Below are 13,999 nucleotides of genomic sequence, written 5' to 3'. Positions count from 1 at the left end.
CCTCCCAGCACTGCCACAGCTCCCCCTGGCACCCAGAGGTGCACAGTGAACCCTCCATTAGATTTTCCTGGGCAGTCAGAGACAACTGGGGTCCCAGGGGGAGGCAAAGCCAGACAGAGGTCTCCAGGCTGCCAGGTTTCAGAGGGAGCCATGACAGGGCTCCAGACCTCAAAAAAGCCCACCTGTCCCCCCAAGGAAGGAGGTAGGAGTCCTAGGGTCGGTGGGCAGGTGTAGGCCAGCCCCAGGGCCTTCAGGAATGCTCCACGGCAAGGGGGCCACTAGGAACTCCAGTTCTTCACCATGTGATGACTGAGCCCCACTCGGTGCCCAGCCACAGTGGGCCTGGAGGGGATAGGAGGGGACAGGTGGAGGGAGGAAGCACAGGTCAGCCCTCAAGCCCCCACATCAGACTGGCAGTGGCCTGGTTAGACAGTAAGCCCGATGTCTGGCGACCAGAACTCCTGGCAGGAGGGTCAGGACTTGGGAGCTCTGAGGAAGCACCGTGGCCAAGGAAGGCAGGGTGGGCTCCCTGGAGGAGGAGGCAGGGCCTCAGGCAGGGGCTCAGCTGCTGACCCCCCTTTCCCTTGTCCCCAGTGCCTGGATCTCTGGCCGCTGCCAAAGCTGCCAAATATGGTGAGTGTGACCCCCTGTCCCTGCCACGCCACAGCGGTACCCTTGCCACCCCGCCGGCCTGACGGCACAAGGCCAGGTGGGCAGGACAGAAAGAGGCAGTGCCTAGGTCACGTTGCTGGCAGCTGCAGTTCTGGCCCCTGCCCACTAAATGCTTGTGGTGCCTCTAACCCCTGTGACAACCAAAACCCCCCAGGGGACAGGAACCAAGGCCCCTCTGGCCCTGACAGTTTCTTGAGCCCTTGTGCAGGGTGGTGCAGGCCTACACTGGTGTAAGGAGGCCGGCAGCCTCCGCCTCCTTCCCCACCCTTTGGCCAGAGCAGAGGGGTCTGTTTCCTGCTCCGGGCACCCCCGGCCCCCCTCCCTGCCTTCCTGTCAGCCTCGAGGACGTGGCAGAGCTGCTGGCCTTGCCACTTGGCACTCTGGACGTCCCGCCTGGCCAGACCCATGTCTGTGGCCCCCGCATTCCTGGCCTCCTGGGAGCCAGGAAGGGGCCTCCACCAGAGACCTGCCAACTGGCCCCCGTCAGTCCCCTTGGGGCCAGTTTCCATTTCGGAAAATCCCAGCTTCCTCAGCCCCACCCGCCGCGGCCCCCTGGAACCCAGGGCCGATTCTCCTGTTCCCCACGGGCCGCTCTGCCTGCCTGAGTCAACCCACGTCGCCAGGGAAACGGAGCAGTGTGGTGGGTGGTGTAGCGGGGCGGCTGTGGACTCCGGTGGCTCTTGAGCTGTGTCCTGCCTGTGGAACGAGCACACCGATTAACCCCTGCTTGCCTCTACTTTCTCATCTGCAAAATGGGGGCATAGCCGGCTCTGCCTTTCCTGTCATGACGCAATGAGCTAGATAAAACTCACGGAGCCCCGTGAACTCCTGTGCATGAGCTGTGCAGAAGCCACCCACACGAACCATAGGATTTGGCACTTACAGAGTACATAGCGGGTGTGCCCTACTCTCACACACCCAGAGGGCAAGCAGGGCATCCTGCAGGGCATAGGGACTCTGGGGCTCAGAGAGGCCACAGCCGTGTCAAGTGGACAAGCCAAGATTTGAACCCAGGGCTGTCAAGAGCTGAGACCAAGTAGTCCAGAGTCGGCCATGTTCACAGCCACACTGTCACTCCAGCACGGTCCAGGGAGAGGAGGCCTGTCCACTCTGTGTTGGAGACGGACAGACCAAGGCCTGAGGGGAATCCCCCTCACTGACGGCAGAGCCAGGAGTCGGGCCCGGGGCTCAGGGACAGTCCTTCCCCACTCTCCTCCCACTGGTCACATGGGCTGGGCCACCTATCTGTTTCCCTTGTGTCCCTGGGTCAGGGAGACCCATCCTCCAGAAACGGGGGCTGATCCTCCACCCTCTCTCCGCAGGAGCAGGGGGCGCTGGGGCCCTGGGAGGCGTCGGGGGTCTCGGTGGAGTAGGAGTCCCAGGTGGCGTGGCAGGTGAGTCGCACCTCGGGAAGGGCTGGCAGGGAGGGAGACAGGGACCTGGGACAGTTCCTCCCTGAGCTCCCGCTGTGTCCCCAGGGGCCGGACCTGCCGCCTCTGCTGCTGCTGCCAAGGCTGCTGCCAAAGCCGCCCAGTACGGTGAGCACAGGACGTGGGGAGCCCCCGCCGGGGTCCATGACAGGCCCAGGCTCCGTCCACCAGGGGACAGCACCGTCCCTCTGCAGGCAGACTCTGCTAGGACTCCCTGACCTGCAGGTTCAACGTCTGCTCTCTCCACAGGCCTCGGGGTCGGTGGGCTCGGAGCCGGAGGACTGGGGGTCGGTGGGCTCGGGGCTGGAGGAGCCGTCCCCGGCGTTGGCTTTGGAGGTGAGAACTGTTCTAGAATCAGCAAGCATGAGGCGCATGTGTGTCAGACAGACAGACAGACAGACAGGGAAAGCCTTTCTTCCCCCCGCCGGATACTGCTCAGCCTTCCTGAGCAGCAAGGTGAAACAGGAGAAAGCAGGACCCAGCGGAGCGAGGGACAGGGACAGGACACCTGGGTGCCCCTGGGTGACTGGAACACAATCTGAAGCCAGGTCGGATTTCACTCTCAACCAGCTTGACAAGGTTTCTCAGCAGGTCACCCAGTCCCTCTAGAGCACTTCATATATGACATCGTGAGCCACTCCACTGCTCAGGCTGTCCCCTCTCCCAGGACGCCTCCCCCTCCCCCACCCTGCAGTGCATCTGCCCATGGGGTTGGGTGGACCTCGCCCTCCCCACCGGGTCCCTGAGGCTGTAGACCAGGGCTGGGCAAGGGGCAGCCAGGCCACCTAGCAGCAGAGGTCGCCCACCGTCCTCTTTCCTCTCTTCCGACCCACTGACCACCACGAGTGGGAGTTCCTTGGAGGGGCGGTCAGGCCCATTTTGCAGACACGGAGATCAAAGTCTGGAGAGAAATTACTTTCCCAAGTCTGTGCCCCCATGGCCAACCTGATGACATTTTCCTCTCTCTCTGGTGGTCATTGGGTCCCCCTACCTAAACTGGCCTGCAAGACTCTCCCTGTGTGCTCCACAGGATGGGACACACAGCAGGAGCTCAGTAAAGGCTGTTGGAAGGCTGGATGGCGGGGGGTAGGGTGGCTAGATGTGGGAGGACAAGTCAGGGCCTGAACTCCTCGTCCCCCCATGCCCCATCTCTCCAGGTGTGTCCCCAGCTGCAGCTGCTAAAGCAGCCAAATATGGTGAGTTGTCCCTGCTGGCCTCCTCCAGCAGGCCCGCTAGTGGCCCTCACCCCTGCCGTCACCCCCACCCTGGCTTAGGCCTCCCTCCTGCTCAGGGTTCCCCTGAAGGTCTGTGCAAGACAAATCCTGGCCCCAGAACGGAGACAGAGGGATGTCAGGGCGCCCACACGCGGGCCTGGTCCTGACCCCTATCTGCCCTCTCCTCAGGTGCTGCTGGCCTTGGAGGTGTCCTAGGAGCCACCAGGCCATTCCCAGGTGGAGGTAGGGCTGGCTCTGCTCTAGCAGAGGGGGCTCGCGGAGCCCACATCCACAGAGGACCCGAGGCTGGGGGTGGACAGGGCGCTCCAGGACAGGACACACCCTGGGCCAAGGGCAGGCCTCGGGGTCGAGGCAATGCCAGAAAGTTCAGAGGCGTCACATCAGGGCACTTGGTGGGGACACATTTAGTTGAGGAAGCTGCCTGGCTGCAGGGGAGCGCGCGGTGACAGGGAGACTCAGCCCCAGACAGGCTTGGGTGACCAGGGCTTGCCTCCCCCCGGCCGCCAACCCCTAGTCTCCCCTGCAGGAGTGGCAGCGAGACCTGGCTTCGGATTGTCTCCCATTTTCCCAGGTACACCCAGGCGCCGCGCCCCGGCCCTGTCCTGAGCTCTGCCGGGTCCCTCCTCCTCCCCTGCTTCAGCTCCTGCTCAGAAGGGCTGAGCCGGTGTCCAGGGTTGAACCCCACGACCTCAGGTCACACCAGGCCAGACCCCAAGCCGACACAAAGTTGCCCCATCCCCGTTCTGTCTCCTTCCTCTCCAAGGACAGGGAAAACATTGGCTTTTCTAAGCCACATTTCATGCCTCTGGGGTCCTTGGGGGACAGATGGCTTCTCCATCATGTTCCACATGAGGCAAACTCAGTTCAGGGAGTGCCAGGGACCGCTCCAAAGTCACACAGGGAGCTGAGGCCGAAGCCCAGAGTCAGCCCCTCCCGCCACACACCCTGTGCCAGCCTCACCAGCTGGGAGGGTGTGGTGGGCTCCCGGAAGCAGGCACCCTCAGCCCCTCTCCTTGCCTTGTAGGTGGAGGCGCCGGGGGCCTGGGAGTCGGCGGTGAGTTTGCAATAACAGATGTCCCCTGTCTGGGGGACTCAGGGCCCCAGCTCCTTTCCTGGAGTAGAGGGAGTGGCTAGTGTGGCCATAGCCCTGGGCAGGTCCTCTGGTATGGGGGGAGCCTCAGGAGGAGATAGTAGCCAAGCCCTTGGGTAGCCATCGGAGCAAGACAGGGACCTGGATCACTCTGGGGCAAGGGACTCACTGGAGAGACCGACAAGCTCCAGAGGAAGGGACAGTAGAGCTGTCCCATGGGTCAGGTCGAGGCCAGGCAGCACATGGGGGTCTGACTGGGATGGGCTGAGGCACCTGCTAAGTGGCCAGACCTCCAGGGCCAGGCCACTGAAAGGCCTCTGGCTTGGGCTGTGGAGGACAGGTTCAGGGCATGGGCAGGCTGGCACAGGAGGCCTTTGCCACCTGCAGAGACAGGACAGGCTGGGCACACAGCAGGGGCGCTGGGAGAGCCCTTCCCCAATCGCACCCTTCCTCCACAGGAAAGCCCCCCAAGGCCTATGGAGGGGCCCTGGGAGCCCTGGGATACCAAGGTGAGTAGAGACGCAGCTCTGGGAAGGGACAGGGGACAGGAGGATGAAGACAGCGGCCAGGGTCGGGGGCCACTAGCCTGGGCTGCTGCCCACCCCCACCTGTAGGGAGGGACCCAGGGAGAAGGGCAGGGAAGGAGAGTAGCTAGAACAGGGGCACCCAAGCCAGAGCAGTCAGAGGTGGGCAGGAGGGTCATCAGCCACCAGCTGGAACTTGCTGGAAAATGCAGATGAGCCCGTGGGAACTGTGTGGTGTAGGTTCTGGTCACCTGCCCTCGGCCACTGATGCTTCAAGTTGTCCAAAGCAGGCATAGCTCTGGCCTCGGTCCCGCAGGAGAGTGGAGGCCCTTCTGCGCCCACCTGCCTGCAGTACACAGAGGAGGTGGCAGAGTCCAGGGGTGGTAGGGTCAGGGACAAGCCCAGATTGGCCTTTCCTAGGTTGCCAACTGTCCATCAGGCTGATGCCGGTGGCCTTATCGAGGGGCTTTTCAATCACCTAGGATGAGCATCAGAGAGATGCCACATGGGCCCTGTCCTCCGTCCCCTATTTGTCTGCTGGTTGCCACCAGGTGGCGGTAACGAGCCACATGTCACTCCAAAGGTGGGAGGGACTCCAAGACTCCAAGACCAGATCCAGTGGCCTCTTACCCCAGAGGGAGACCAGAAACCATTTACCAATCAGACCCTCCCCCAGAATCCCGCGTTCCTCTTCCAGCTCAGGCACAGACTCTCCCTTTCTCTGGACCTCAGTTTACTTTTGTGATAAACCCTCCCCTTCAAGGGCCCACCCCACCCCCTTAGGCGGCCATCCCTTCGAGACACCTGGACTCCTCCTTCACCCCATCTGATGGGGCTGCTCTGCAAGATGCCCAGAAGCAGGGGACCCTGTCCAGCCTGGTACTTTCCCAACCTAGCCCCCCACCACCAGCCTCGATTTCATCAATGACACCTGGGGCCTGGCTCCCACCCCACCTGCCCAGTGGGAGTTTGACCTGGCTTCTCCGAGCCTCTGCTTGAGCAAGCAGGGGGCTTATGAAACAACCGGACGCTGGGCACGGTGGCGCGCACCTGTAATCCCAGCAACTCAGGAGGTCGAGTCAGGAGGATCAAGAGTTCAAAGCCAGCCTCAGCAATTTAGTGAGGTCTTAAGCAACTTAAAGAGACCCTGTCTCTAAATAAAATACAAAAAAGGGAGGGGCTGGGATGTGGCTCAGTGGTTAAGCATCCTTGGGTTCAATCTCCCATAAAAACAAACAAACAAAAAGCCCAGGGTGAGGGACACCGGCTGACCTTTGTGTGCATCTCCCCTGCCCAGGTGGGGCCTGCCTGGGGAAATCCTGTGGCCGGAAGAGAAAGTGAGCTTCCCAGGACCCCTGACTCGCGACCTCATCAACGTTGGTGCTACTGCTTGGTGGAGAATGTAAACCCTCTGTGATCCCACCCCAAGCCCCACTCAATGCCCACCCGGGAGGGGACGGTAGGCCGGCGGCCTTGGAAATCCACAGAACAAGGAATCAAGAGCAGTGGCCACGTACCCCGACTGGGAGGCCACCGGCTCCAGAGGCCAGGGCCGGTGGGCTCAGCCCCGGCCCCACCCCTCCTCCTGGGAGTTCCCCCCACACAGTCTCCATCTCCAGGGGAAATTGGTGCTACTTGTTGGTGCTTTTGTCTTCCTGGGGGGAGGGAGGAGGGTAGGGCAGCCCCTGGGGGACCCCCACCCGGGGTCCTCTGAAGATGGTGCAGATGCTTCCTGGGCAGTCCCACCTCCCCCTGCCCACCAGGAGCCACCCCCGGCTGCGGTCCAGCTGGTACCCAAGCACCTGAAGCCTCAAAGCTGGATTCGGTCACAAGATCCTTCCTCTCCTTGGGTCCGCTCAGCCCTTTCCCCCCCATCAATGGCTGTTCCCCACAACTGGGGCACCTTTGGAGTCAGAAGAACCCCCACTCACACTGGGAATAGCCCCCTTGCTCTTGTGGAATCCATGTGTCCGTCCATCCACCCAACCGTCCATCTGTTCATTCTTGTCCCCAGTTGACCGCCTGGTGCCACTAGCTGGCTGGGCACGCCCACACCCACCTGGGTAACCTCCCATGGCAGCCTCCGCCCCTGCCACACACCCCCGACGCTGGCCCAGGGTGTGAGGGCTGTGTGGGCTGGGGCGACAGGACTCTCGTCCCCGGCCTGGGTCCCCCCACATGCAGTACTGTATCCCCCGTCCCGCCCTCGAGCCACTACTACAGAGCATGTCCCGTCCCGCCCTCCCCATCTCTTCGTGTCTCGCTGTGATAGATCAATAAATATTTTATTTTTTGTCCTGGATATGTGGGGAATATGTTTGATTGTGGATGTTCTCTTTGGGTTTTATTTTTGTGGTTCATTGAAAAACATTTTTTTCCTCTGATCTGGGGAGCTGTATCTCCAGTCGAAGATTCATTTTAATCACTTTGATATAACTCTGGATGAAACACACATATTTTTTAAATAATGAAAAAGAATTAACTGCTTCGGAAAAGACTAATAAATCAAATCCTTTTAAAGGAAAGTGTGTTGGGCTCCTTTGTGTTTCTCCATCTGCCTTCAGCTCCGGGCCCAGTGGGAACAGCGCCCCCCGGTGGGGAACCTGGAACTGCCCCTGGTGTGTGGGGAGGCTTCTGGGCCCTCCATCCCTCTTCAAGGTCGGCTTGTCCTTTGGCAATGGAAGCCTCTCTGCAGGGAGGCAGGGCCTGGACAGCCTCTTCCACAGAGGTGGGTTCACCCACTGGCCATATCTTCCCCTGCACTTGTCCCAGAGGCCCAAATCCCCAAGGGCAGGTCTTGGTGGGTGGCCTCTGGAGCCTGCAGATGGAGGGTGGAGGAAACAAAGCTGACCCCTCTGTCTAGACCTAAGCCTTGAACTTCACGAACAGCCACGAAGAGGGAGGGATGGTCAACCTGAGCACATTCAGAAAGGAGCTGAGGATCCCCTGCCGTCCGTCTCCCCAGGGAAGACCCCCCCTTCCTGAGGGCCCACGGAGGCACCACTTCTCTTCATTTTGCAGCGTGAAAACTGATGCCCTGAAGCTGAGTGGTCCCAGCAGCTCAGGGGCTGAGGCAGGAGGCTCCCAGGGCCCAGGCCAGCTCTGCAACTCAGCAAGACTCTGTCTCAAATTTTTTTAAAAAAGGGCTGAGAATGTAGCTTAGTGGTAAAGCACCCCTGGGTTCAATCCCCAGTACAAAGGAGAGAGAAAGGAGGGAGAAAGAAAGAAAGAAGAAAAGAAGAAAGAGAAAGAAATGACACCCTGCAGGTGGCAGGGGGACACGGAGCACCATCCTTAGGTGACCCACTCCCACACTCCATCCTGCTCCCCTGGGAACTCCGAATCCCCAGGCCCAAGAATGTGCTCCCCTGGAGGCCACATCCGCCCTGCTCTAGGGGTCAGATTCTAGAATTCTCTCCCCAAACCACTGAGCCCATTTCCGGGACCCTCATGGCCTCCTGCAGCCTGGGCTGTGGGCAGACCCTTGTCAACGAGGAGGGTGGCCCAGGAGCTCTGTCGGGGATGGGGATGGCACTCTCCCTGCAGCAGGAAAGCTATGCCTCTTGCAAGCAAGGACCCTCACGGGGTGGAAAGAGTGGCCTTGCTCAGGCCAGTAAAGGGCAAAAGAATACAGTGGGAGGCTGAGACAGGAGGATCACAAGTTCAAGGCCAGCCTCAGCAATGGCGAGGTGCTAAGCAATTCAGTGAGGCCGTATCTCTAAATAAAATACAAAATGGGGCTGGGGATTGGGCTCAGTGGTTGTCTGCCCCTGAGTTCAATCCCCAGTACCCCCCAAAAGAAAAAAGAATAGAGTGGGGAGGAGTTGGGGGGCCAGACAGCCAGAGAACCTGGAGGGAGAGGGAGAGCTGAGGACATCTGGAGGACAGGTCAGGAGGCTGGGAGGGTTGTGGTATTTATTGTGGTCCAGGGTAATTGTCCAGTGACAGGGACCCAGCCTTCCCAAGAATCTGGCAAAGTTGATCGGACACCGCTCATTCATTTCCCCATTCAAGGAGAAAGACCTTCTCGGGGTGCCTCCGCAGCCCGCTGGCCTGAGAAAGTTGGCAAGACTCGGTCCCCAGCCCTGGGGCCCCTGGCTTGGGCTCTCATTACTCATGGCTTTAGATGTCACCTGTACACTGGCAACCCCCAAACTGACGTCCCCTGCACGGGCTTCTCCCCCCAGCCCAGGACTTGCACGCCTGAGACCAATTCCAACCTCGCCATCTGGAAGTCTTAGAGATGGAGATGTGACCTAGCAGGGCTCTTCCTGTCCACCAAAGCTGTCCCCTCCTCACCTTCTCTACCTCAGGGAATGACTGCAGCTCAGGCGGACCCAGGAGCCCCCTCTCTCAGGTTTTCCTGCCTCGCTCTCTGCAGCAGTTCCACCAATGAATTCTGAAGCATGACTCTCAGAATAGACCCAGGGTGGTCCACCTCTCCCCACCTGCAGGGCAAGGCCCTGGCCCACCAGCCTCTCGGCCTGGGTTCCCGAAACAGCCTCTGGGTCCTTCCCAATTCTCCTTCAGCCTTCTCTCTCCCGCAGCCCAAACGACCCTTTAAAACGGAAGTTGGTGAAGGCCATGACCCTGCACAAGCTACTTCAGTGGCTCCCACCTCCCCAGAGCACAAGCCAGAGGCTGTTCAATGGCCAGGGAACCCCTCCCTTGGTTGCATTGGCTCCCTCTCCTGCTCCAGAACTTAAATGGCACCTTATCAGAAGGTCCCTCCCTGGCCCTGTCTCTCTCTCTCTCTCTTCCTCCCCCCCACCCCGCCAGGGATTGAACCCAGGGGCACTTAACCACTGAGCCCCAGTCCCAGCCCTTTTTATTTTCTATGTAGAGACAGGGTCTTGCGGAGTTGCTTAGGACCTCAGTAAGTTGCTGAGGCTGGCTTTGAACTTTCGATACTCCTACCTCAGCCTCCTGAGCTGCTGGGATTACAGGCATGCGCCACCATACCTGACAGGATGGATGAGTACTGTTTTAAGAACAAAATAGATGAAATTCCTGCCTTTATTAGTTAGAAGTTCTGGCAGGAAGATATGAGGGGCTGCTCCAGGCTGGTAATGACCCCAAGGACATCCAGGTCCCATCCTCAGAACTCATGAACGCCTCTGTTTCCTAGAGCTGCCCGTAACCGGACAGCAAGGGACTTAACTAACAGGACTGCAACGTCTCACCATTCTGGAGGCCGGGGCTCTGGGATCCACTGCTGGGAAAGACCTGTTCTATGAACGCTCCTCTTGTGGACTTCACACGGCCATCTTCTCCCTGCACCGTCGCCTGCCTTCCTTCTGTGCCTGACTGTGTTCTAATCTTTTCCACGAAGGACTGTGAGTTCAAAGGATTCAAGGATTTCGAGGATTGCAAATTTCCAGGATTTAGATTCGAGGATTCGAGGATTTCGAGGATTATATAATCACACTCTGAGCCACCGGGGCACGGATTTCAACATACGGGTTCTGGGGAGACAATTGAACTAGTAACTGTTGCCATATATGGGGAAAGGGTCTTCGCAAATGAACTTGAGTTAAAGATCCTGGTGTGTCCCAAATGCCATGATGAGTGTCCCTATAAGAAGCTGGAAGGACTGCAGGCCAACAAATGGGAAAATCTAAATATAATAAGTAAATTCCTGCAAACGCACAACCCACCAAGACTGAATCATGAGGAAATAGGCCATCTGAACAGATCAATAATGAGTAAGAAGTTGAATCTGTAACAAGAATTCCAACAAAGAAAAGCCTAAGACCAGATGGCTTCCCTGGAGAATTTTGCCAGACATTTAGAGAATTAACACCAGCCCTCCCAAAAGCCTTCCAAACAATTAAAGAGGAGGGAACACTTCCAATCTCATCCTATGAGGCCAGCAGGACTCTAATATCAAAACCAGACAAAAGACACAAGAAAAGAACTACAGACCAACATCCTGGATGAATACTGATGCAAAAACCCTCAACAAAACTCTGGCAAACTAGATACAATAGTATATTAAAAGATCATAGGCACCTAGACACAGTGGCACACACCAGCAACTCAGGAGGCTAAGGCAAGAGGATGGTAAGTTGGAGGCCAGCCTCAGCAACTTAACAAGGCCCTAAGCAACTTAGCAAGATCCTGTCTCAAAATAAAAAAAAAGGGGGGTTGGGGGCCGGGCATAGTGGTGCAGGCCTGTAATCCCAGCAGCTTGGGAGGCTGAGACAGGAGAATCGTGAGTTCAGAGCCAGCCTCAGCAAAAGTGAGGTATTAAGCAACTTGGTGAGACCCTGTCTCTAAATAAAATAAAAAACAGGGCTGGGGGTGTGGCTCAGTGGTAAAGTATCCTTGGGTTGAATCCCAAAAAAAGTAAAGGGTTTTCCTGTTCACAAGACAACATACTCCTACATGTAGAAAACCCTAAAGATTACACACACACACACACTCACACACACACACACAAAAGTTGTTTCTATGTACCTACAAGTGACAATATGCAAAAGAAATTGAGAAAATAATTTCATTTATAACACATTTGCATCAAAAAGGAATAAACCTAATCAAGGAGGTGGAAGACTTGTCCACTGGACCCTACAAAACATTGCAGAAGAAATTAAAGATGACACAAAGAAATAAAAAGACATCCCATGCTCATTGAGTGGAAGACTTAATATGAAGTGATCCACGTCCTCCACCCAATCCCTAGCAAAAGCTCAAGAACAGTTTGTGCAAAAACAGAAAATTTTATCCTCACATTCACATGGACTCTCAAGGTGCCCCAGAGGACCCACATATTCAGAAAAAGAACAAAGTTGGAAGACTCACACTTCCCGATATCAAAAAGAAATTACAGAGTTACAATGATCAAAACAGTTTGGGGGCATAAAGTCAGACACATCATCTCATGGGCTAGAACAGAAAGCCCCAAAGTAAGCCCTTGAATATATAGTTACTCGATCTTCAACCATTTAACAAATGGGGCAGAATCTTCAAGAAAATTATGTGGGGAAACCAGACGCCCACCTGCAAAAGAATGATGTTGGAGCCTTATCCCGAGCAACATAGATGAACTCAAGGCTAAAGACCTAAATGTAAGACCTCAAACTATGAAAATTCTAAACAAAACAGTAGAAAAGCTTCACATCATCAGATTTGGTCATGATTTCTTCGATGTGACACTAAAAGCCCAGGCAACGAGAGAAAAAATAAACAAAGGGGAATAATCAAACTCTTGTGTATCAAGAACACAATCATCAAAGTGATAACCTACAGAATGGGAGAAAATATTTGCAAATTATGCACCCGAGAAGGGAGAAATATGCAGCATTCATAAAGAACTCCAACAGGCAAGAGTGGTGACACTCGCCTGTGATCTCAGCTCCTCAGGAGGCTGAGGCAGGAGGATTGCAAGTCTGAGGCCAGACTGGGTAACTTTGTAACACCTTGTCTCCAAGTATTTTTTTTAAAGGGGTTGAGGGCATAATTAAATGGAGTATTTCCCTAGCATGTGTGAGGCCCTGGATTCAATCTACAGTGCAGAAAGAAAAAAGGAAAAAAACTCCGACAACAACAAGAGCAAAAAATCAAATAACCCAATTTAAAAATGAGAACAGACTTGAAGAGTTATTTCTCCAAAGATGACCTGCAAGTGGCCAGCAAGCATATGAAAAGATGCTCAACCTCACAAGCACGTCTCACACTCATTAGGATAGCTGTTATCCAAGAAGGAGGAGGAACAGAAGGAAATTCACGAAGGAGTGCCCATGAGGACATGGAGAAATCAAAACCTTCTACACTGGTGGTAGGAATGGGAAGTGGAGCGACTGCCAAGAACAATAGCCTGACACTTCTTCAAAAAATAAAATGAAGTCCAGGCATGGTGGTGCACGCCTGTAATCCCAGTGGCTCGGGAGGCTGAGGCAGGAGGATCACGAGTTCAAAGCCAGCCTCAGCAACTTAGTGAGTCCCTAGACGGCTTAGTGAGACCTAGACAGCTTAGTTTCTTAAAGTAAAGGGCTGGGCTGGGGTTGTGCTCAGAGGCAGACCGCTGGCCAAGACATGTGAGGCACTGTGTTCGATCCTCAGCACCATATAAAAATAAAACATATTGTGCCCACCTATAACTAAAAAAAATAATAATAAATATTTTTTTAAAGTAAAGGGCTGGGGATATGGCTCAGTGGTTAAGGGCCCCTGGGTTCAATCCCCAGTACCAATAAAATAAAATGAATGGATAATATTAAAATGAAGCTAACTATGTCATCCAGCAAGTCCTCCTCTGGGTCTATAGCCAAAGGTGTGAATTCAGGGTCTCAAAGAGATATGTGCATAACTACGTTCCTAGCAGCACTGTTCACAATAGCCAAGAGGCAGAAGCAACCCAAGGGTTCATGGAGGAACAAATGGATAGGCGACACAAACTGCACGCATGTGCACATGCACACAGAACAGTATTCAGCTTTGAAAAGGAAAGAAGCCGTGTCACCTACTGCAACACAAAGGAACCCTAAGGACCTGACGGTAAGTTAGATAAACCAGTCACCCACAAAAACAAGTACCCTGTGACCCTACTATTGTGAGGTTTCTCAAATCAAATTCAGGGAGTCAAAGAGTCAGATAGTGGTCACCAGGGGCTGAAGGGGCAGGGGTGGTGGGAGTTTCATGGATAAAGTTTCAGATTTGCAAGATGATACAATCCTGGAGATTGGCTTCACAGCAGTGTGATCGGTGAGCGCAACTCCAGTGCAGACGTAGGAATGGTCAAGATGGCAACTTTTACTCGGTGTGTTTTTCTATTGGTTTTTTGGGGGTTTTGTTTTGTTTTGTTTTTTACTCAATTGGAAAAAAAAAAAAAAAACAGCAACAGCTAGAACAGACCAGAACAGTTTCTCCTCTGGAGACTCCAGAAAGGTGTGGACTTCAGGGCCTCCAGAACCGTAATGAAATAGTGGTGGCTCTCAGTCTACCAGTTTGGGTGATTTGCCACAAGAGCCACTGGAAACTAATATGGTGAATAAATGATCAGCTCTAAGGCCAGGCAAATCAGCACTATGAAGTCAAAAACCCAGG

General features: G+C 55.4%; 1 protein-coding gene across 9 annotated transcripts in view; it reads left to right on the top strand.

Annotated features, from left to right (window-relative positions):
* Nucleotides 1–7,476, top strand: part of Eln (elastin) — a 29,508-nt gene extending 22,032 nt beyond the window's left edge. For 2 of the 9 annotated variants that reach the window (XM_058572223.1, XM_046422782.2), the window contains 10 exons: nucleotides 595–633; nucleotides 1,995–2,066; nucleotides 2,151–2,210; nucleotides 2,352–2,438; nucleotides 3,260–3,298; nucleotides 3,506–3,559; nucleotides 3,864–3,908; nucleotides 4,362–4,391; nucleotides 4,886–4,936; nucleotides 6,249–7,476. In XM_058572223.1, coding sequence (XP_058428206.1) covers nucleotides 595–633; nucleotides 1,995–2,066; nucleotides 2,151–2,210; nucleotides 2,352–2,438; nucleotides 3,260–3,298; nucleotides 3,506–3,559; nucleotides 3,864–3,908; nucleotides 4,362–4,391; nucleotides 4,886–4,936; nucleotides 6,249–6,292 — 521 coding nt within the window. In that variant the 3' untranslated portion in view covers nucleotides 6,293–7,476. The remainder of the gene's footprint in view (nucleotides 1–594; nucleotides 634–1,994; nucleotides 2,067–2,150; nucleotides 2,211–2,351; nucleotides 2,439–3,259; nucleotides 3,299–3,505; nucleotides 3,560–3,863; nucleotides 3,909–4,361; nucleotides 4,392–4,885; nucleotides 4,937–6,248) is intronic. The other 7 variants (XM_046422784.2, XM_046422783.2, XM_046422785.2 and 4 more) reach the window with 7 other exon arrangements.
* Nucleotides 7,477–13,999: the final 6,523 nt, after the last annotated feature.

Source organism: Marmota monax, unplaced genomic scaffold (genome assembly GCF_021218885.2).
Source record: "Marmota monax isolate L192 unplaced genomic scaffold, Marmota_monax_Labrador192_F-V1.1 WCK01_AAM20220418_F8-fsc00237, whole genome shotgun sequence".
NCBI lineage: Eukaryota > Metazoa > Chordata > Mammalia > Rodentia > Sciuridae > Marmota > Marmota monax.
This window is presented reverse-complemented; position numbering and strand designations above follow the sequence as displayed.